General features: G+C 43.8%; 1 protein-coding gene across 1 annotated transcript in view; it reads right to left on the reverse strand.

The window, feature by feature from the left end:
• LOC140203644 (serine/threonine-protein phosphatase 2A 65 kDa regulatory subunit A beta isoform-like) overlaps positions 1-22128 on the reverse strand; it is an 88425-nt gene that overhangs the window by 19162 nt on the left and 47135 nt on the right. The window contains exons 7-13 of the mRNA XM_072269692.1: positions 21851-22006; positions 18671-18785; positions 16223-16293; positions 15174-15308; positions 9924-10097; positions 2584-2644; positions 645-799 (exon numbers count right to left, since the gene is read on the reverse strand). Coding sequence (XP_072125793.1) covers positions 645-799; positions 2584-2644; positions 9924-10097; positions 15174-15308; positions 16223-16293; positions 18671-18785; positions 21851-22006 — 867 coding nt within the window. The remainder of the gene's footprint in view (positions 1-644; positions 800-2583; positions 2645-9923; positions 10098-15173; positions 15309-16222; positions 16294-18670; positions 18786-21850; positions 22007-22128) is intronic.

Consider the following 22128-nt stretch of genomic DNA (forward strand, 5'->3'; position numbering starts at 1 on the left):
AAGCAGATGTCAATATTGGAAGGAGCAGCTTTGGCAAAGTGTTAATTGATTTTTTGCAGAATCTAAACATTCACAAAGAATATATTAAAAGAACATTTTAAACAAATCCATATTATTTTTGTTAAATTCTTTATTCTTTAGTGTGTGTTCTAACTGTACGTTTTATTCATGAAATATTTTAGCAGCTTGTGAAGTGTAATGGAAGTATTGTCAAAGTTATACTCACGTTATGCAGAACAGAGTGGTCATTCTGCAATGGTAGTCGGAGTCACTAGCCATGGGCAAATACATTGTCAAAGCTATACTCATGTTAATGCAGAAGAGGGTGGTCATTCTGTGAAGGTAGTTGGGGTCACTGGCCATTGCAAGTACATTGTCAAAGCTATACTCATGTTAATGCAGAACAGGGTGGTCATTCTGTGATGGTAGTTGGGGTCACTGGCCATGGGCAAGTACATTGTTAAAGCTATACTCACGTTAATGCAGAACAGGGTGGTCATTCTGTGATGGTAGTTGGGGTCACTGGCCATGGGCAAGTACATTTTCAAAGCTATACTCACGTTAATGCAGAACAGGGTGGTCATTCTGTGATGGTAGTTGGGGTCACTGGCCATGGGCAAGTACATTGTCAAAGCTATACTCACGTTAATGCAGAACAGGGTGGTCATTCTGTGATGGTAGTTGGGGTCACTGGCCATGGCAAGTACTTTCGGCACAATGGCGGATTCTGCCCAGTCTTTGCCAAACTTCTCCACCAACTTGGTCAAGTTGTTGGTCGCGGCCTCGCGAATGGCGTACACTGCAAGACAGCATTGACAGGTCAAGAAATGATCTGATCGCTGTTACTACTTGATTTTCAAATATGTACCTTGCTGATAAAATACAAAGTTCCGAAATGAAATGCTCGTACCACCTTCTTCAAAGTGTCAACCTGTTCCATACCAAGTTACACACAGTGGAGGAAATTATGCACTTGGAAAGTAGCATTTTAATATACTTATTTATCATTGATTATTTATTGAGATACAGCGTGGAACAGGCCCTTCTTGCCCTGTGAGCCACCCCCGATTAACCCTAGCCTAATTATAGGACAATTTACAATGTCCAGTTAACCTACCAACCAGTAGGTCTCTGGGAGGAAACAGGAGCACCCGGAGGAAACCCACGCAGTCAGGCTGAGAACGTATAAACTCCTCACAGGTGGCAGTGGGAATCGAACCCAATTGCAAAGTGTTGCGCTAACCAGACGCCACTGTGTTGCCCCATTAGATACTTAAAAAATACTTCGAATAGATTACCATTATTTATTACTTAGTAGTCTGATTGGTCATTGTAAACTGTCCTGTGATGAGGCGAGGGTTAAATCGGCCGGTTGCTGGGCAGTGCGTCTCGTTGGGCCTGTTCCATGCTATTCTCGAATAATTAAATAAATAAACGTATCGGTCAAAGTCAAGTCTGTTTCTTGTTGCCATGTGTACAAGAGTACGACAAGATTGCTTGCAGCAGTAATAACTGGGGGGGAGGGGGGCGCCGGTGTTTGAACTATGATGGTATTGGACATTGGACAGGAACCTGGGAGTACAAACTGGGATGAATGCACTCAGAAACACACAATTGAAATGTGGAAGTCGTTTTGGGCTTCACTTGGATGGAGCTCTGCAGAGTTTTGTCCCACTGAGACAGGGAAAGAACAGAAGGGTGAAGGAGCCATGCTTGACAAGAGATGTGCAACAGCTAGTCTAGAAGCATAGGATGCAAAGATCAGCCTGGGCTCCAGAGGGTTACAATGTGGCCAGGGAGGGAGTGAAGAATGGACTTCGGAGAACTAGGAGGGGCCACGAGAAGGACTTGGCGAGTTGGATTCAGAAGAACAAACTTGAAGAACAGGTGGATGGCCAGAGTGAGAGTCTGGGCCGGCCAGAGCTAAAAGAGGCAAAATGTTTGGAGTCGGTGGACTTTGGGGGAGATCCGCAATGAATACTTTTCTTTAGTAATCAGCAGTGAGAGGGACCTTGATGCTTGCGAGGGCAGTGATATGCTGCAACATGTTGACATTGAGAAAGAGGATGTTCTGGAATTTTGAAAAGCCCAAGGATAGATAAGTCCCCGGGGCCAGATGTGATATACCCAAGGGTTACTACGGGAAGCAAGGGAAGAGATTGCTGCACCTTTAGTGATGATCTGGGCATCCTCACTGGCCAGTCCTCACCGGAGGAAGTACCAGATGATTGGAAGTTGGCAAATGTTATTTTCTTGTTCAGGAAAGAGAGTGGGGATGACCCTGGGAATTATAGACCAGTCAGTTTTACTTCACCGGTGGGCAAATTACAGGAGAAGATTCCTACAGACAGGATTTACAAGAAGCATAGTCTGATTCGGGAGAGTCAGCATGGCTTTGTGAGGGGCATGTCGTGTCTTGAGCCTGACCCAATCCTTTGAGGATGTGACAAAGCACAATGAAGGATTTTTGGTTCGGCACCTGGTAGGGTCACTCAGCATCATGGAAGCACCAGTAAGATGACATGGACAACTCTGAAGGACTTTCGTTCAACAAAAGTAACGATTCATCAAGGCTTTACTCACCGCGATCCACCAGCCACGTCATGCACAAGGAGTTCAACTTCTCATCAAAAAACTCCACTCCCTAAACAGGTTTTGACAAAAGAAAGAATGTTGATAAAATAACCCCTCGAATTTCTAGTAGAACATGCCAACTTGCCACACTTGCATTCTAGCCGTCTTCACCTTTCGCTACTTACCAGTACAGTTTGCTAACTCCTTTGAGCCAATGGTGAAGGGGTCACACAAGAAAGACTGGCAACGTGCTCTAATAAACTGCACAAAACTAGATTGTGCCGTGGCAGAAGGCTACACAGAAGATACCCTATCTAAGGTACTTGCATCTAGTATTTTGACTATCCTTAATTAATTTCTTTGTGTCAATACCAGAACTATGATCCATGAAAAATAGGAAAAATCTTAAAAGTGTCCGATGGTTTAATGCAGACAGTAAGAACGTTACTGACCACTATCGGTGGCGTAGCAGTTGGCCTGACACTGTTACAGCTTGGGAATTCTGATGTCACCTGTAAGGAGCCAGTACATTTTCCCTGCGGAACGCGCGGGTTTCCTCTCACAATCCAAAGACGCACCAGTTGGGAGGTTAATTCATCACTGTTACCTGTCCCTGTTTAGGCTAGGGTTGGATCAGAGATTGCTGGGCAGCACGGTTCGAAGGGCAGGAAGGGCCTTATTCCTCCATGTACCTTTAAATAAATAACCCAGTGAATCCTATGCTACCACATCCACAGCAGGGTGCTATTTCAACTTCACCATTTAAACGTAATTATGCATGTGCTGGATTATTTAGATTACAGATCCCACACTCCTGACCCGCACAGTATCTCTCTTCGTCATGACAGTGCAGCATTCTACATTCACGTCTCCCATGTGGTTAAAACATTCCACTTTCTACATTCAGTCACTGGGAACAAGTTAGCCTTTGCATAATTCTCAGGTTACTTTGCTTCATATCCAGCACAGCTAACAATTCCCAGGGTAACCACGTGGCTGAGTAGCCCAACCACAACCTCTGCCCGTGACTCTGACTCAGACCTTGACAACTCTTTACCATAGAAAGTACAGCACAGAAACAGGCCCTTTGGCCCTTCTTGGATGTGCCGAACCATTTTCTGCCTAGTCCCACTGACCTGCACAAGGACCATATCCCTCCATACACCTCCCATCCATGTATCTGTCCAATTTATTCTTAAATATTAAAAAAGAACCCATATTTACCACCTCGTCTGGCAGCTCATTCCATACTCTCACCACTGTCTGTGTGAAGAAGCCCCCCCCAATGTTCCCTTTAAACATTTCCCCCCTCACCTTTAACCCATGTCCTCTGGTTTTTTTCTCCCCTTGCCTCAGTGGAAAAAGCCTGCTTGCATTCACTCTATCTATACCCATCATAATTTTATATACCTCTATCAAATCTCCCCTCGTTCTTCTACGCTCCAGGGAATAGTCCTAACCTATTCAACCTTTCTCTGTAACTGAGTTTCTCAAGTCCCGGCAACATCCTTGTGAACCTTCTCTGCACTCTTTCAACCTTATTGATATCCTTCCTGTAATTTGGTGACCAAAACTGAACACAATATTTCAGATTCGGCCTCACCAATGCCTTATACAACCTCATCATAACATTCCAGCTCTTATACTCAATACCTTGATTAATAAAGGCCAATGTACCAAAAGCTCTCTTTACGACCCTATCTACCTGTGACACTACTTTTAGGGAATTTCTATCTGTATTCCCAGATCCCTCTGTTCCACTGCACTCCTCAGTGCCTTACCATTAACCCTGTATGTTCTACCTTGGTTTGTCCTTCCAACATGCAATACCTCACACTTGTCTGTATTAAACTCCATCTGCCATTTTTCAGCCCATTTTTCCAGCTGGTCCAAGTCCCTCTGCAGGCTCTGGAAACCTTCCTCACTGTCTACTACACCTCCAACCTTGTGTCATCAGCAAATTTGCTGATCCAATTTACCACATTATCATCCAGATCATTGATATAGATGACAAATAACAATGGACCCAGCACTGATCCCTGTGGCACACCACTAGTCACAGGCCTCCACTCAGAGAAGCTATTCTCTACTACCACTCTTTGGCTTCTTCCATTGAGCCAATGTCTAATCCAATTTACCACCTCTCCATGTATACCTAGCGATTGAATTTTCCTAACTAACCTCCCATGCCGGACCTTGTCAAAGGCCTTACTGAAGAAAATCTACTTTGTGTTTGCACACCGAAACTGAGAGCGATTTGCTTCCTTAAAACCAAATACATACTAAATCCGGTATGATACAGGAGAGCTTAAGTAAGCTACAGAGAGTTATAAAATTAGTCAGCTCCATTGTGTGCTCCAGCCTCCATATTATCCAGGACATCTTCAAGGAGCGGTGCCTCAAAAAGACACTGTCCATCATTAAGGGCCCCACCAGCCTCTTCTCATTGCTACTACCAGAAAGGAGGGACAATTTGTCTGAAGACACACTCACTGATTCAGGAACAGCTTCCTCCCCTTTGCCATACGATTTTTGAGTGGACACCGTACCCATGAACACTACCTCAGTACTCCTGCTAGTTACCGACACAGAGGAGGAATCTACAACAACCAGTTTACAACCAGCACGTCTTTGGGATGGAGGAGGAAATCGGAGCACCTGGCAGAAACAGAGATGAGGAGTGATTTCTTCAGCCAGAGGGTGGTGAATCTGTGGAATTGATTTCCATGAACAACCGTGGAGGCCAAGATATTGGGTATAATTAAAATGGAGGCTGACAGGCTCTTCATTAATCAGGGTGTGAAAGGATATGTGGAGAAGGCAGGAGAATAGGGTTGAGAGGGATCACAAATCAGCCATGGTGGAATGTTGGAGCAGACTCAATGGGCTGAATGGACTAATTCTGCTCTCAAGGTCATTTGCTTCCAAACAATTGGTTTATTGATCATTACAGAATATCTCTCTGGTGCTTCCCTCTCCCTTCCCCTTTTCCCAATCAAAGATTCAAAGGTTCACTTATTTGTTTTCAAACATCTCTTTATTGCTTTTACAGAATGAAAAATAAACACATTCGATCATCCATAGGTTTGAAAGTGCAACAAGGTTAAAGAAAAAGGGAAAAATAAAATACATCAGAAATAAAAGGAAAAACAACGCACAAAAAAAGCAAACACCCGGCCATTAAAACCAAGCTGTCAGTTCAATTTGTTACTTTCATCATCCCAAATATTGTTCTCCAGAAACTTGTGGAAAATATCCCAAATTTCCCGACATTTGCCAAGTTTGTTTTTCTGTGATGTAGTTGATCTTTTCTAGAGCAAGATACAAAGTCACTCCTTTCAGCCATTGTGAAAGTCCACTGGTTGTGGGTTTCTTCCATGAATAGGCTATGCAACGTCTGGCTTTCAAAAAACAAATATTAAGCAGAGACCTTGCATTTTTGGAGGTTACAAAGTCCTTTGGATGAATGTTCAGAATACATAATTTAGGATCAAGGAGCACCTTTTTTCCAATAATCTGACTAATCAAATCCAGCACCTTCTTCCAGAAGCAGATTATCTGGGGGCACTCGCACATACAATGGAACAGAGACCCCTTTTAGTGATTACATTTAAAGCATGTTTCTGGAATGTTGGGGTTAAAGTGACGAAACCTGACTGGAGTAATGTACTGTCTGGTTATCCGCTTAGAATGAGTGTTCACTGACTGGGTTTGAACGAAGGAACAAGCTTCTGACCACTCTTTTTCTGACAGGTTCTCATGCAAATCAGTTCTCCATGCTTGTAGCATGTTGTTTGATGACTCTTTGCATTTACTTGCAAACAATTTGTATGTAGCCCCCTGGTAAGCCTCAGACTCGCTCAGCTCGCTTTCGTCTAGGGGGAGCAGCCTTCAGCCCCGCCAAACGGGGAGATCAGGTCTGTGTGGATGCTGTGTGATGTACCCCACACCGCCAATTAACAGACAGTACGCCATATGCCATTAAATGATTACACTTTATAAGTATTTCTTGCTGATGGGTTAGTAGAAACAAATAGAATAAAGGTGCCAAGTCAGTAACTATCAGTTCGGTGCACACTCGTTGGAGCTCTTACAGAACCGGGTCCCCCTTCCTCCAATCAACGTCCTCTGAACTCCGCCAACTCACGAATGGGACCACCCTCGGTGATCCACCAAACACTCCACACGAGTCTGTCCTCGTCTCCACTCCTCGCCGAAGACCCTGGGCCTCGGACTCCCGCTCGGGGTCCGTGCCGTTGCCCAGCTTACGGCATCTCTCTCCTCGCGTCTCCTCTCTCTGTCCCCATCACGCCTTCTGCCCAAAGCCCACGAAAAAGAATAGCTTACAGACACACAAGAAAGAATACCATCTATCCCAATTGGTTAGCAAATGAATACAATTCCTGTATCAGTAATTATAACCCAAACAAGCTGCTCTAGAGAACCACTGTCTCAGCAGTTAACAGTACAGAGAAGCCATTTTATTAGCCTTAGCAAGTAACATAAAAGAAGAAACCCTTACATGTATAATTCAGACACTTGTCCCCTAGCTTCAGATAATTTCAGAGTGATGTCTTCTAGGGTAAATAAAGGAGGGAGCTTCAAACTGTAACTTTGCCTGGACATAATAAAACTTTGCAACTAAAGGCATTTAAAAAAGTGTTTTGTTGGAATTCCATATGTGGCCTTGAGTTCTTCAAAAGACATAAGTGAATTGCCATTATAAAGATCAGACACCTTAGCTATGCCTCGGGGCGACCAAGTTTTAAAACTAGGATCCGCTCTGCCGGGCTGGAGCTATCATTACCAAAGGTAGGAGTAAACTGGGATAACTGTGATGTCTCACCCATTTACGCAAGAGCATCGTGCCAAATCATTGTTGTATTTTTTAAGAAAGGGATTTTAGATTGTGTGACCAGGTTTTTCTTATTTGCTGAATACATATATAGTTCTAGAGGGATATTGATCAACTGGGATTCCATTGAGACCCAAGGAGGGGAGTGATCCTTAACAAAATAAAACATTCCTGCTCTAATTTGGGCCGCCCAGAAATACCATATAAGATTTGGTAGCTGTAAGCCACCTCTATCATACGGCAGATATAACAGGGAAAGCCTGAGTCTTGGACATCTATTATTCCAGATGAAATTAGAAAAACATTTCTTTAATAAATAAAAGAAAGAGTAAATAACTACATAGGGATTGGATAATTATGTCTGCGGGCAGGAGCAAGCATGAACAAATTAGGATATAAACACCTGCAATGGTTGATACTTAGGCTTATATACAACATTTTGGACCAGTGGAAATGGTCCAGAAGGGTTATATGGAAACTATTATTACCATTTTTCTTAACAACTAATTCCATTACTTAGCCTAATTGGTTAGATTTACCACAGTACATAATTATCTATTTAAATGTTTATTTTCCTTTTATATCATCTCAATGTGTACTTAATGTATAAATAATTGTAGTTTTATACATATAAAAAAATGGAAAAGGTTATATGTGTGAAAAAAGTACGTGATATTTGTGAATTCCTTATCCAAATAAAAATAAAATTAAAAAAAAATAAATAAAAGAAAGATGATGGAGGAGAAAGTGGGATAGATTGGAAAAGGTACAGGAACTTCAGTAAAATTGACATTTTTAGAACGTTTATGCGTCCAATCAAATTTATGAGCAATTTCGTCCATCTGTTTGTAAGTTGAGTAACTGAGTCTGTGAGAGGTTTATAATTAGTTGGGATAATTTTACCAATAGTAGGAGTAATTTTAACACCCAAATAGGTAAACCCTGTTCTGACAAAATTACGTCATCCATGTACAGGGCTATGCGATGTTCTACATCTCCTATAGTTATTCCTGCTATGTTAGCCTGTTTTCAAATTGCCATAGCAAGTGGCGCAATGGCCAGGATAAGCAGGAGGGGAGATCCCTGTCTTGTTCCCCGTTGGAGTTTAAAAGATGCCGAAAAAAGCAGGTTAGTTAAAACTTCAGCCTGTGGGTTAGAATACAGAAGCTGTATCTTAGAAATTTTCCCCCTATTCCACTCCACTCTGTCGAAGGCTTTCTTGGCATCCAATGACAGAATAGCGCTATCGGAGCTTCCAGATTTTTCATAAAGTATATTAAGCACTCTTCGAATGTTGTGGAAGCCCTGCCTTCCCTTACAAACCCATTTTGGTCAGGGTGGACCATTTTTGGCAAGAGTGGCTCCAGCCTCCTAACTAATCCCTTACAGAGAATTTTGAGATCATTGTTCAGATGTGAGATTGACCTATAAGATCCACAAAGGGATGGTGGTTTTCCAGGTTTTAACAGTAGTGTGATTGCTGCCATATTAAGAGAGGAGGGAAGGGATCCATTGTCAAATGACTCCTGATACATATCAAGCAGAGGTGGTATTAGTTTAGTCTTAAAGATTTTATATATTTCAATCGGAATTTCCATTGGGCCCAGGAGTTTTCCCTCCCTTCATGTTAGTTATAGCTGCAGACAATTCTTTAGCCTCTAAGTTAAACTCCAGTGATGTCAAGGACGTTTCATCTCGGGGTATAAATTGTAACAAGTCGAGAAATTCCGTTTGTATTTGTGGAGCTGAATCTGAATATTCTGAGCTGTACAGATCTTGGTAAAATCTCAAAAAGATATTGTTTATTTCCTCTGCGACAACCGTTGTCACCCCCTCATCTGATTGTATGGAGTTTATTGCCCTTTCTGTTTGTGTCTGTTTGATGTGCAGGCCAAAGGTTCACTTATTATCATGTACAACTCTGAAATTTGTCTTCCCCAGATAGCCATGAAACAAAGAAAAAACATGAAAGTCATTGAATGGCATCCTGATCATCAGCCCCCCCCCCCAAAACCACCCCTCCCTCCACACAGAAAATGGAACAGCAACAATCCCAGCCCACCCCCCACACAAAAACTAACAGAACATTTTACCCTGAAACACCCTCCCCTCGCACAACAAAATGAAAAGAAACAGACAATATAAAAACAGAATATAAAATCCCCAAGTCTGACAAAGTCCGCAGTCCTTAAACAGGGGTCTAAACCTGATTGTCTAAACCAGGGGTTTCCACCCCTACTTGGTTAATGGTCAATTAAAAAAAAGGTTGGGAGCCCCGAGTCTAAAGTAAGACTACCCATGTCAGTGGGCTACAAGTATAATTGTTACTATCGCACATTTGCTTCTGGTGCAAAAGGAAAGAAGATGTTCAAAGTTATTTCCGTCTTTAAACTAAAGTATCAATTTGATATGGGCAATCATTTCCATTCTGCAAATCATCCATATGGAAGCATTGCTAATAGACTATAAAAACATTTTAGAATAAACCACCCACCAGCAGCCCTGCAAGCAGAGGCATGTACTCGATTATCGCAAGGCGCACTCTCCATTTGGCATCTTCTGCTAATTCTACAATGGCTGGCAGGAGAGACTGTGCTAACTGGTGAATTCCAATAACTTCATTCACGCAGTCCAGATTGGAGATAATGTTCAAACGGACCTCAGGGCACTAGGAAGGAAAGGCAATTTTCTGAGTACAGCAAAGGTGAAAAACATTCATACTGCGAACGCTGTCTGACAAACACACTGGCGCTCCCCAGACTCTCTGCTTTCAAAGTATCATCTTGGACATTTATGAAATATTAATCCCACAAAAGAAATATGAATGCCACTTTCACACTTACAGTACTTAGGCACATGCACATCTAGCCAGGGTGCCAATGACTTTTGCACAGAACTGTACTTGCCAACGTGCAGTGGAGAGCAAGTTTGTAAATCTGGCGGGAGCACAGGATGTTGGGAATGGTGAGAGTGGAGCACCCACGGGAGGGGTGTGAGAGAGGTGGCTGAGGTGGACTGCCAGGGGCAGGAGGGTGTGGTGCGAGTGGAGACACACTCAGCCCTAAGAACACAAGCAAGGGCATTTGATTCCAAACAATTGGTCTATTGGTCATTACAGAATGTCTCTCTGGTGCTTCCCGCTCCCTTCCCCCTTTTCCCAACCAAAGAGTCAAAGGTTTGTTTATGATCAAAGCACGTATCCAAATACAACCCTGAAATTTGTCTTCTCCAGATAGCCACCAAGCAAAGAAAGAAGATGAAAGTCACTCAGAGAGAAGCATGAAACCTACACCTCCCCAGCCCTGGTACAAAAAATAATGGCATCCTGATCATCTGATCCCCAAAACTACCCCTCCCGCCACACACAAAACGGAATAGCAACATTGACCCCCCCCAACCCATCCCCCGCACAAAAAACTAACAGAGCATTTTACCCCCAAACACCCTCCCCTCACACAACAAAACGAAAAGAATAAGGCGATGAAGAAAACAGAATATAAAAACCCTAAATCTGAAAAAGTCCACAGTCCATAAACACAAATGCAGAACCAGGATATCATCCTACGCTATCACCGACATTCACCAAAAGAGGGGGACAGGGACACAACTCCCCTCTCCCTGCCCCCTTCCCACTCTCAGTCCACATCAGAGACCCATATCAGACATCTGTGAGGTTTATCATCACTCACAGATGTCAAGAAATTTGATTTTTTTTTGCGGCAGCAGCACCACAGTGCAATATATAAGAATTACTACAGGACCGTGCTAAACTCAGACACCCTAGCTATATACACCTAAGACTTTTGCATAGTACTATACATTATGGTCCAAGTTATGGTCACACGAGCAGTATGCCAGAAATTCGAGAGTCAGTTAGCAGAAGTGAGTGCAGTTGCTTTTATTAAGGAGAAGGTTCTTGGGAAGCTGAAAGTTTTGAAGGTAGTCAAGTCACCTGGACTAGATGGGCTACACCGCAGGGTTCTGAAAGAGGCAGCTGTAGAGATTGGGGAGGCATTAGTAATAATCTTTCAAGAGTCATTAGAATCTGGAATGGTTCCAGAGGACTGGAAATTTCCAAATGTCACTTCACTCTGAAGGGAGGGAGGCAAAAGACATGAAACTATAGGCCCTTCAGCCTGACTTCAGTGGTTGGGAAAATGTTGGGAGTCCATTATTAAGGACGAGGCTCCCAGTACTTGGAGGTGCATGGTTTCCTTAAGGGGAAATTACAGGCAGGATAGACAAGGGAGGGTCAGTGGATGCTGTTTACTTGGAGTTTGACAAGATGCCGCACATGAGACTCCTTAACAAGTTAAGAGCCCATGGTATTACAGAAGATATCCTAGTAAAGATAGAAGATTGCCTGACTGACGGGAAGCAAAGAGTTGCAAATGAAAGGGGCCTTTTCTGGTTGACTGCAGGTGACCATTAGTGTTCCACAGGGGTTGGTATTGTGACCGTTTCTTTTCAAGCAGATGTCAATGATCTGGACAACGGAATTGATGGCTTGGTGGTCACATTTGTGGATGATACCAAGATAGGTGGAGGGGCAGAGAGTCTGTAGAAGGACTTAATAGATTGGGAGAATAGCAAGGCAGTGGCAGTTGGAATATACTGCACTGACCGAAAGTGTTTCTGGTAGGTAGGATTCCTCAGCCTTGGACGGCACCCGCTTAGGAGAGGGAAAACCCTGATTTTAAACCTCCACTGCCTTGCAGTCATGCCCACCCATGGGAAAGGCTTTGGGGGTAAACCCCTAAGGCAGTTTGATGTCGTTTACAGCTTCACTCTGGCAACCTCTGCGATGACACTGGTGCCGAGCTGTATTGGCGCTTGCCCTTCCCTTCGACAACATGAGTGATGTGGAGAGGGGGAGCCTGCTGCATGGGAAGAGCCGGTCCTACAAACCTTCCTGCCCAGTAGAGGACACAGTCCACCAGAGGCACAAACCCATCATCCCCGGGATCGAAGGGTGCCTACTACCAGAAACGTATGGCCATGCACTTTGGTAGAAGGAGTAAAGACATGTACTATTTTCCAAATGGGCAGAAAATTCAGAAATCAGACGTGCAAAGGCAATTGGGAGACCTCGTGCAGGGTTCCCTAAACGTTATCTTGCAGGCTGAGTTGGTGGTACGGAAAGAAAATGGAATGTTGGCATTCATTTTGAGAGGACTAGAAAAGATATAAGGGTAATGCTGAAGCTTTATAAGGCATTGGTCAGAACGCAGTTGGGGGTATAGTGAGCAGCTTTGGGCCCTTTATCTAAGATGTGCTGATATTAGAGAGGGTTCACGAGAATGATCCTGGGAATGAAACATACAGGAGGAGTGCTTGACGGCTCCGGCTCTGTCCTCGATGGAGTTCAGACGGGAAGGAAGAGGGGTGAATCTCATTGAAACTTATGGAATATTAAGAGGCCTAGAACAGAGAGGAGGTTTCCTGTGACCAGAGGGCACAGCCTCAGAATACAGGGACGTCCATTTAGAACAGAGCTGAGAGGAAATTTCTTCAGGAAAGGGCGGTGGATCTGTGGAATCCATCAACGCTGAAGGCTGTGGAGGACGAGTCATTGGGTATACTTAACGTGGAGGGTGACAGGTTCTTGATTAGTCAGGGTGTTAAAGGTTACGGGGGAGAAGGCAGGAGAATGGGGCCGAGAGGGTAATAAGCCAGCCATGATGGAATGGCTAAGCAGACACGATGGGCTGAGTGGCCTAATTCTGTTCCTGAGTCTTAATTTATTGTCCGTTCACTCTCCCTGAGTGCAGGCGAGCTCCTCGGGAGGGCCATGGGAGGAAACAACGGTCATTTTGTGAAAAGCTGCATTTCACAAAAGAAAAACACTTGAATTTCTGTGTTTGAGAAATCTTTCTGCACCTTTGGCATAAATAGATGCAAGATACTAATTACTATTAAATTATCCAACAGTTCAAATCATGATTCGGCAGGCTTTTTTCTTGATTTCATTTCAAACTAACAAATAATTCAAGGCTTGAATTAACAGCTGCCAATTTGAAGATGTACACTTTGAATCTGTCAGCTGTGCCTGGAAAATCGAGGCATTTCTGACATTTGGGGAATCTTTTCGGGTGTAGCACATGAAGGGAATCAAGTCTGCAGACATTGGAAATCCAGAGCAATTCACCCAAAACGCTGGAGGAACTCAGCAGCTCAGGCAGCATCTATGGGAATGAGTAAACAGTCGGTGTTTCAGGCCGAGGCCTTTTATCGGGACTGTAAAGGGAGGCAGAAGATGCTAGGATATAAAGGTGAGGAGAGGGGAAGGAGGCCAGCTGGAAGGTGTTAGGTGAAGACAGGTGGGTGGGAAAGGTCAATGGCTGGAGAAGAAAGAATCTGAGAGAGGAGAGGAGAAGAGAGTGGACCACAGGAGAGATGGAAGGAGGTGGGGACCCAGGGAGAAGTAATAGACAGGTGAGAAGTAAAAGCTCAGAGTGGGGAATTGAGGAAGGAGAGGAGAGGGGAGAGATTTTTTTTACATTTTTAAAAATAATCTTAATTCTGTAAAAATAATGAAAGAATGCAAATTTCCATATAAATTAAAAAAATCCAGAATTTGCACATGCAACAGTTTTGTTTAAGTTCACGCCAAAATAAACAAGGAACTTGATGGATGGAGAAATAACAGCTCCATCACACCATTAACCGATTCATCTTTAATCCAATATGCACTCAGATTACAAACCAGCTCACATCACTGCTTCTAAAGAACGCACTGCACATTTGCTCTTATCTGAAGCTCTCTAACTAAAAGAACAGTTCGAGAGACTCCGGTGGAAGAAACAGTTGTTATTCCATTCATGATTCAGAAAAACATAAGAAATCGGAGCAGGAGTAGGCCATCCGGCCCATCAAGCCTGCCCCGCCATTCAGTAAGATCATGGCTGACCTGTCCATAAACTCAGCTTCACCTACCTGCCTTTTCCCCATAACCCTTAATTCCCCTACTATCTATCCTCTCCAGCCCTTTACCTTTCCCACCCATCACCTGCCTTCAACTCCCCTCCCCTACACACCAACCTTTCCCATCACCTGGTCTACCTATCACCTACCAGCTTGTACTCCCCCCATCCTCCCAACCTTCTTATTCTGGTGCCTTCCCCCTTCCTTTCCAGTCCTGACGAAGGGTGTCAGCCCAAGGGTTCATTCCCCTCCATAGATGCTGCCTGACCTGCTGAGTTCCTCCAGCATTGTGTGTGTGTGTATGTGTGTGTGCACGCGTGTGGCTGTGGATTGCCAGCATCTGCAGAATCTGTGATTATAACACTTTAGAATGCTGGACATCACCGCACAGCTCCAAGCAAACGGCAGTTACAATGTTTGTCAACAGGAAAGAAAGCAGATGAACATGGGCCAACTGCTGTCCCCTTCCAGGAATCGATATCAGTGAGAGTAAAAGCCTAGACACATCAGTCTGTGTTGCAACACGTCCCATTCTGGCACACTTATCCAGATACCTGTATCTTGTGGTGGAGCATGGACTGCTCGTCACCTTCAGCAGATGTACAAGTTCCAGAGATGACAACCAACTTTTTGATCGCCTAATGAACAATAAGCGACCTTTCCTCAGCACTCTGGACTTGACAACAGCTTCCAAACAGCACACAGAAGAAAGCTCTCCATTGGTGTTAGCCTGATTTCGGTAGGCTAATCAAATATTATCCACGATGGCCACCAGTCACGCAAGGGGTATGTTAAAGTTTGTACTTCATGATAAAATTACCTTATCTTTGAGCTGAGCCAAGACCAGGGGAAGCAGGTGCTCAACAGTGCTGTCCTTGCCCAGGATGGTGGACAAGCCCATAATAACAGAGGCCAGAGCTGACTTCACGTGTTGATTGGTGTCAGACACAAGTTCCTGGAAAAGAAACACAAAAAATGATCAAATGAAAACCCAGACAGGTATCTCAGTCAACACGCACAAAATGCTAGAGGAACTCAGCAGGCCAGGCAGCACCTACAGAAATGTCGACTGTACTGTTCCCCATAGAAGCTGCCTGGCCTGCTGAGTCCCTTCAGCATTTTGTGTGTGTTGCTCGGATTTCCAGCATCTGCAGATTTTCTCTTGTTTGTCATTTGATATCTCACTCATGATGCCATCCTGATCCACGTTCTTATGATCCACCTGGTCAGTCATGGATCATTCTTAAATAATTTCTTTTACAGTTTGATATTCTAGTTTATATAAATCATGGAACAGAACCGGCCCCATAACCCACAATATTATACTTAAATTCCTAATCAAGTGGGCAATCTAATCTACACGATGTCCATATTCTTCCGTTTTCCTCACATTCGTGTGCTTATCTAAACGTCATTAAAAGTCCCCGATATATCTGCCTCTACCATCACTCCAGGCAGCCAACACCATGTTAAAAAACCAGCAACACACACAAGATGCTGGAGGAACTCAGCAGGCCAGGCAGCACCTATGGAGAAAAGGACAGTCGACATTTCAGTCCAAAACCCTTCGGCAGAACTCAGCCCTTTGGGAGAGGGGGAGGGAGCAGGAGAGGGGGATGGGGAGGGAGTGGGAGAGGGGGATGGGACAGGAGAGGAGAATGGGACGGGAGAGGGGGCAAGATGTGACTCGTGCTTGGACACTGAGCTTTTCCAGTTACAAACAGTTCACACTGATAAATGGTGCCTGAATCCTCGTTTCAGACCCACCCAAAATACTGAGGGACTTTTTTCTGAAGTGAATGAGATGAGTTGCTACATTAATTTTAGATAGACTGTATAACCAGCCAAGAATTTGAGAAGGCATATTACCTTAACATACGGCAAGATGTGACATATTATGACAGTCTCCCTGCAATCTACTGGCAAGTTTTCACAGAAATCTGCAAGATAGAGTACTGCATGTTAGAGAGTTATTCTCAAACAAAACAATGGAGTCAGAGAAAAGTACAGCACAGAAATAGGCCCTTCAGCCCATCTATTCTGTGCCGATCCATTTAAATTGCCTACTCCCATCAACCTGCATCTGGACCATAGCCCTCAATACCACTACCATCTGCGTACCCATCCAAACTTATCTTAAACGTTGAAATCGAGCTTGCACGCACCACTTGCGCTGGCAGCTCGTTCCACACTCTCACCACAATGATAAATCAATAAAGTTTAACAGATTAAGCAATTGCTGAAAAGCATCTGCCTTAGTATTTGTATCTTCTCACAAGATAGTGGCAAGAGAAAACATACATTCTGAAGCACTATTTAAGTCGCACAAGGAAAAGCAAGGCCAGCACCTACAGTGTAAACATCAAGAGTCAGCACAGGTTCAATTTTGGTACATCTGTACATTTTCCCGGGAGTAAACCCCGAGGGAAAAATCCGGAGCCGGATTCTCCGAGGCAATCCTACGTTGAGTTCAACGCTGACTGGCAACTCCTGCGATGCCACTGGTACCAAACTGTATCGGTCTCTGCCGATCCTTTGGACTCATCAGATGCGTGGAGAGGGGGAGCCTGCTACATGGGCAACAGCTTACTCTCCATATCATACTGCCCTGGCTTACGTATCACGTAGACAGCTGCACGTAACATCCATGGTGGACCCTGACCAACGGAGGGCCTCGGGTTAGGCAGTCAGTGGTACAAACGTAAAGAACAGCATTCACTCTTTTTCACAATCTCACAACCTTTCAAGACTCTGCACAAGCAATGAAGTGCACTTTGTAAGGAGCAGCCACCATCGAAACATGAAGTCAAGTGGCACACAATTCCTTTCCATTTGCTGTCATCCAGTTCTGGGATCAGATCAGGATGCCAAAGGGGAGGCATGCTGGCATGCTGTTCTCACTTGGAGAAGTGTCACCTGGATATGTGGTACCACATTAAATAGAGTCATAGAAAAGCACAGCGCAGAAAAGGCCCTTTGGTCCCTCTTGTCCATTCTGAACAATTCAAACTGTCTACTCCCATCTGCCTGCACCAGGACCACAACCACCCCCCCGCCCCATATCCGTACTATCCATGTACCTATTCAAACTTCTCTTAAATATTGAAATCAAAACTGCATGGGCCACTTGTGCTGGCAGCTCGTTCCACTCTCATGACCCTCTGTGTGAAGAAGTTTCCCCTCATGTTCCCCTTAAGCTTGTCACCTTTCACCCTTAACCCATGACCTCTGGTTGTAGTCCAACCCAATTTCAGTGGAAAAAACCTGCTTGCATTTATCCCATCCATACGCCCCCATAATATTGTACCTCCATCAAATCTCCTCTCAGTCTTCTGCATTCTGAAGAATACAGTCCTAACCTATTCAATCTTTCCTTCTAAGTCAGGTCCTCCAGACCAGGAAACATCCTTGTAAATTTTCTCTGCATTCTTTCAACCTTGTTTACATCTTTCACAGGAGTTCAAAGTTCAGGGGTGTCCAGGGAAGGGGTCGCACCTCTGGTGAAGGGGCTTGTCGTGTCCATTCCGGGGCAGCTCACTCACCTTTGCTCGCCACCGGACACTCATCTCTCCCCTGTGGCTGCAAGCAGCCATTTGCACGTGACAGCAGTCTCATACTCCAGTGAGATTCGGACAAGCCAGTCCTAGCACGCAAAGTCAACCTCAGCGGACTGGGCGGGTGCGATCTACAGTAAAGCCCAACGGCCAGGAAGGTGGCTCTGCATCGCGCTGTGGAGAGCGAGGGGCATGAAAAGACACAGAAAGCGTCCTGGTCATCCACTGCAAACAAGAAGACCCCTGTTTCTTCTGGCGCTTGTTCATACCACTGGACCCGGACTTCTGAGGCCAAGAGAGTGGAACTGCCACAGTGCAAAGGCTTTTCCATTTTAAAAACTCTCCCGCACAGGTTTCCTGTCATCGTCGGACAAAATGTGCAACCACCATGCGTACTATACACAACCTTGACATTTGTCTCCTTACAGGCAGCCACAAAGCAAAGGAACCCAACAGAACCCATTAAAGACAGAAAACCATCAATCACACAATGCGCAGGAAAAAAAGACAAATTGTGCAGACAAGAAAAGTAAGCAAATAATGTTCAGGACTGCACTGCAAAATGCCAGGTTGTACAGCTGGATCAAAGGCCTCGTCTCCACTAGGAAAGTCACAGGCACAGATTGCAGTGTCATTGCCCAGAACAAGAGTCTATTAATGAAGTAATTGATAGTTGTTTCTGCTGCCAGAAAGTTGTCACTGTGCTTCACCAACAACATCTTAAACCGGATGGAAAAGACAAGAATGAGAATTCCCAACCAACCTTTAACTTTGTTGGCCCCAGCTGCTCGCACTTCAGCCTCACAATCTTTCAACAGGTTTTGGAAAGCAGGAACCAGATCATTTTCCACAATTTCAGGACCCACGGTTTTCTGAAGCTTTAAAGGCAAGAGAAACCAAATGAGTAACAAAGATAGAGCGGGTTTCAATAGCAGCAATCTGTGCATTAACACGTGAACAGAGGAATCACAAAGACAACACCATCTTTCTTTTCCACGCTCGTGTCGCTGCTGCCATCAGGTAGAAGCTGCAGGAGCCTCAGGACCCACACCACCAGGTTCAAGAACAGTTATTACCCTTCAACCATAAGGATCTTGAACTACAGGGGATCAGTACACTGAATCAATTGAGATGTTCCCACGAGCAATGATCTTACTTTAATTACTCTTTATCTTGTTATTTCATACTCCTGTTATTTATTGCTATTTATTTATATTTGCATTTGTACTTTATCTTTTATTGATCCTGTTTACAGTTACTATTCTATAGAAATTGCTGAGTATGCCCACAGGAAAATGAATCTCAGGGTTTTATGTGGTGACATGTATGTACTCTGAAAATATGAACTTCAAAATTAAAAATCTGAACTATACTTTAGCTACAGACTTCATTGCAAGATTAGTTTATACGTGATCTTGAGCATAGAAAGTGCCTTTTGTGATGGTCTGTCATTAGCAATGATAGCAGAACTTTATAAATACAATAAACTCTGTATCGTTCTAATGCAATTGTTTTCCAATAATGGGTTGGTGCCAATTTCACAAGTGCTCTGGCAACCTTTATCTTGTTCTGGCATATTTCCCCTTCCTTTCCAGTCCTGATGAAAGGTCTTGGCCCAAAACGTCAACTGTTTATTCACTTCCATAGATGCAGCCTGACCTGCTGAGTTCTTCCAGCATTTTTGTGTGTGTTACCTTATATGGAGCTTATTTTTGAACACGGGTTAGTTATCGTATAAAGACAGACAATATAACGTCTTTGCCTGTTCCAAGGGTAACAATCCTAAGATGACAAAATGGCTGTGTTTTCTGTGTGCTTTTGAACACTGGTCCATCTGTAATTTGCTTTAATTTTCGATCAGGTTTACAGTTTTTAATTATGTAATTTTATCATGGGTGGCAGGGTGGAAATACATCTCTACCAAGAGACATGTAAGGCGTTCCTTCCCTCCGCTAGCCTGCAGGTCACCCTTGGGCAAGGTGTAGCACCTGCTTAGCCAACCCCACCCCCCCAATCAGGGTCACGTGAAGCCATGGGGTAAGAGGAAAGAAACCCAGAGAAATGTTGCCATTGTGTTCAGATGTTTATCAATGAGTGGATACCCCATGCTCTGGTAAAGAAATAAATGAGTGGGGAGAAAAAGGGAATGGTCAGATAAATGGTGTCCATTTAGAAGCAGCAATCTTTAGTGTTACCCAGGTAAAACAGCTGTAATGATCTATCCTTGATAAAATATCCACAGATAAACCAGCTGCTTCAGTACAGATTTTACACTCATACAGAACAGAAAGATTTAATCTCAATGCTTTGGGGTGGGACCAGATTTTCCTGGCCTAAAGAGACGGAATTTTAAATTTTTAAAGAAAGGCAAAGTTGAGAAAATATTGTCGTTGATGGCTCTGAATCCGAAAGTATGGTACACAGACAACAACGTGAGCAACTGTAATCAGCTAATTTCTCAGGTCAAAAGAAACAACTAAATAATGTTATTTAATCATTAAATAATGCTTCTTAATTGTTAATTAATGTTAACCTGATTGTTAATGTTTGCAATTAACCTGTGTAGGCAATGTGCCTTTATTTTGAGGACTTGTATTACATTGTGGTGAGAAAAGCACGGAGATTTCAGTTGATCCGAGTGTTTTCCCAGGCTGGGAAAGTCTAAGACTAAAGGGCATAGATTTAATTGGAGACACAGAACGCAACAAGCTGTTCCGGCCCTTCAAACGGCACCGCCAGTAACCCACCAACTTGTGCAACAATCTACAATGACCCTTTAACCTACTAACCGGAATGCTTTTGGACTGTGCGAGGAAACCGGAGCACCAGGAGGAAGCCTGAGGCAACAAGTTTTATACTGAGAACAAAGACCATCTGGTTCAAAAAACATAAACACACAGGAGATTCTGCAGATGCTGGAAACTTAACACAAAATACTGGAGGAACTCAGCAGGCCAGGCAGCATCTATGGAAATGAAATAAACAGTCGATGTTTCGGGCCAAGACTGCTCTTCAGGGCTATAAATCTGCCGATGACACAACTATTGTTGGCAGAATTTCAGATGGTGACAAGGAGCCGAAGAGGAGTGAGATAGATCAGCTGGTTGAGTGGTGTGGCAACAATCTGGCACTTTGTCAGTCAGACCAAGGAACTGATTGTGGACCACAGGAGGGTGAAATTGAATCACCACCTCCCTACACCATACCTGGTTTGTGTGAAGTCAGCAGTGGGAAGGAACCAGCAAAGTCCAGTCCATCAAAATTTTAATTAAATTAATTAATTAATGCCCTACATCACAAAATTTACCACAATGACAGTAAAACCAATGATTGTGGACGTCAGGAAGGGGAAGTCAAGGGAACATACGTCAGTCCTAATCAAGGGGACTGTGGAAAGGGTGAGTAATTTCAAGTTCCTGAGTGTCAAAGTCTCTGAGGATCGTCCTGGCTTTTCAACCTTTCGGCTCATTTTTAAACAGAACTGAAGTTCCCCTTAACTTCCTCCAGTCAAAAGTGAAAAATATCAGTGTCATCAACCTGTGCACGTGCTGAATCCCCAGATCCCTGGCACTATGCCAACAAGTTTGTTCTAAACCCCTGTCACAGGATTATCCTTCAGATACACTGAAAAAGATCTGAGCTCAATTCAGACCAACTTTGTTCTATTTCAGATCCATGTTTAAAAACAGGCTAATTAAATGAATCTGGAAAGAAATCTCAGCACCTTTTGGCATGTCAGTCAATTATATTAAAAATACGCAGGTGCTTGATTTAATGATTTTTTAAAACTATATTAGAGGAACTAATCGTGTTTTCATGACTTTTGACAGAATCAGAAGGGATTCCAGCTGGAACAGAAAACTTAAAGACTAGCTTTAAAACATAAATGCACCATATCATCATACCAAAGAGATGCATTTTGTGCTTTAGCAATAACACGTACCTCAGAAAATTTGTCTGCCACCACATAGCGAACACGCCAGGATTCATCGTCCACTGCCTGCCGGAGGGTCGGCATCACCAACGCTTCCAGGTCTTCCTGGGGCAGCAGCTGGGCTATGCTCACACAAGCCTCAACTGCCAACAGCCTCACCGAATCCTGTGAAAAAGATGTTCAAACCGGGTTTGAGCTGGTTCTTCATTAAAAAACAAAATTAATTTCCTGAAGTTAACATTAGGAAGAACTAATCTCATCAAAAAAATCATAAAAATAAATACTGA

The sequence above is a fragment of the Mobula birostris genome, chromosome 10 (genome assembly GCF_030028105.1).
Source record: "Mobula birostris isolate sMobBir1 chromosome 10, sMobBir1.hap1, whole genome shotgun sequence".
NCBI lineage: Eukaryota > Metazoa > Chordata > Chondrichthyes > Myliobatiformes > Myliobatidae > Mobula > Mobula birostris.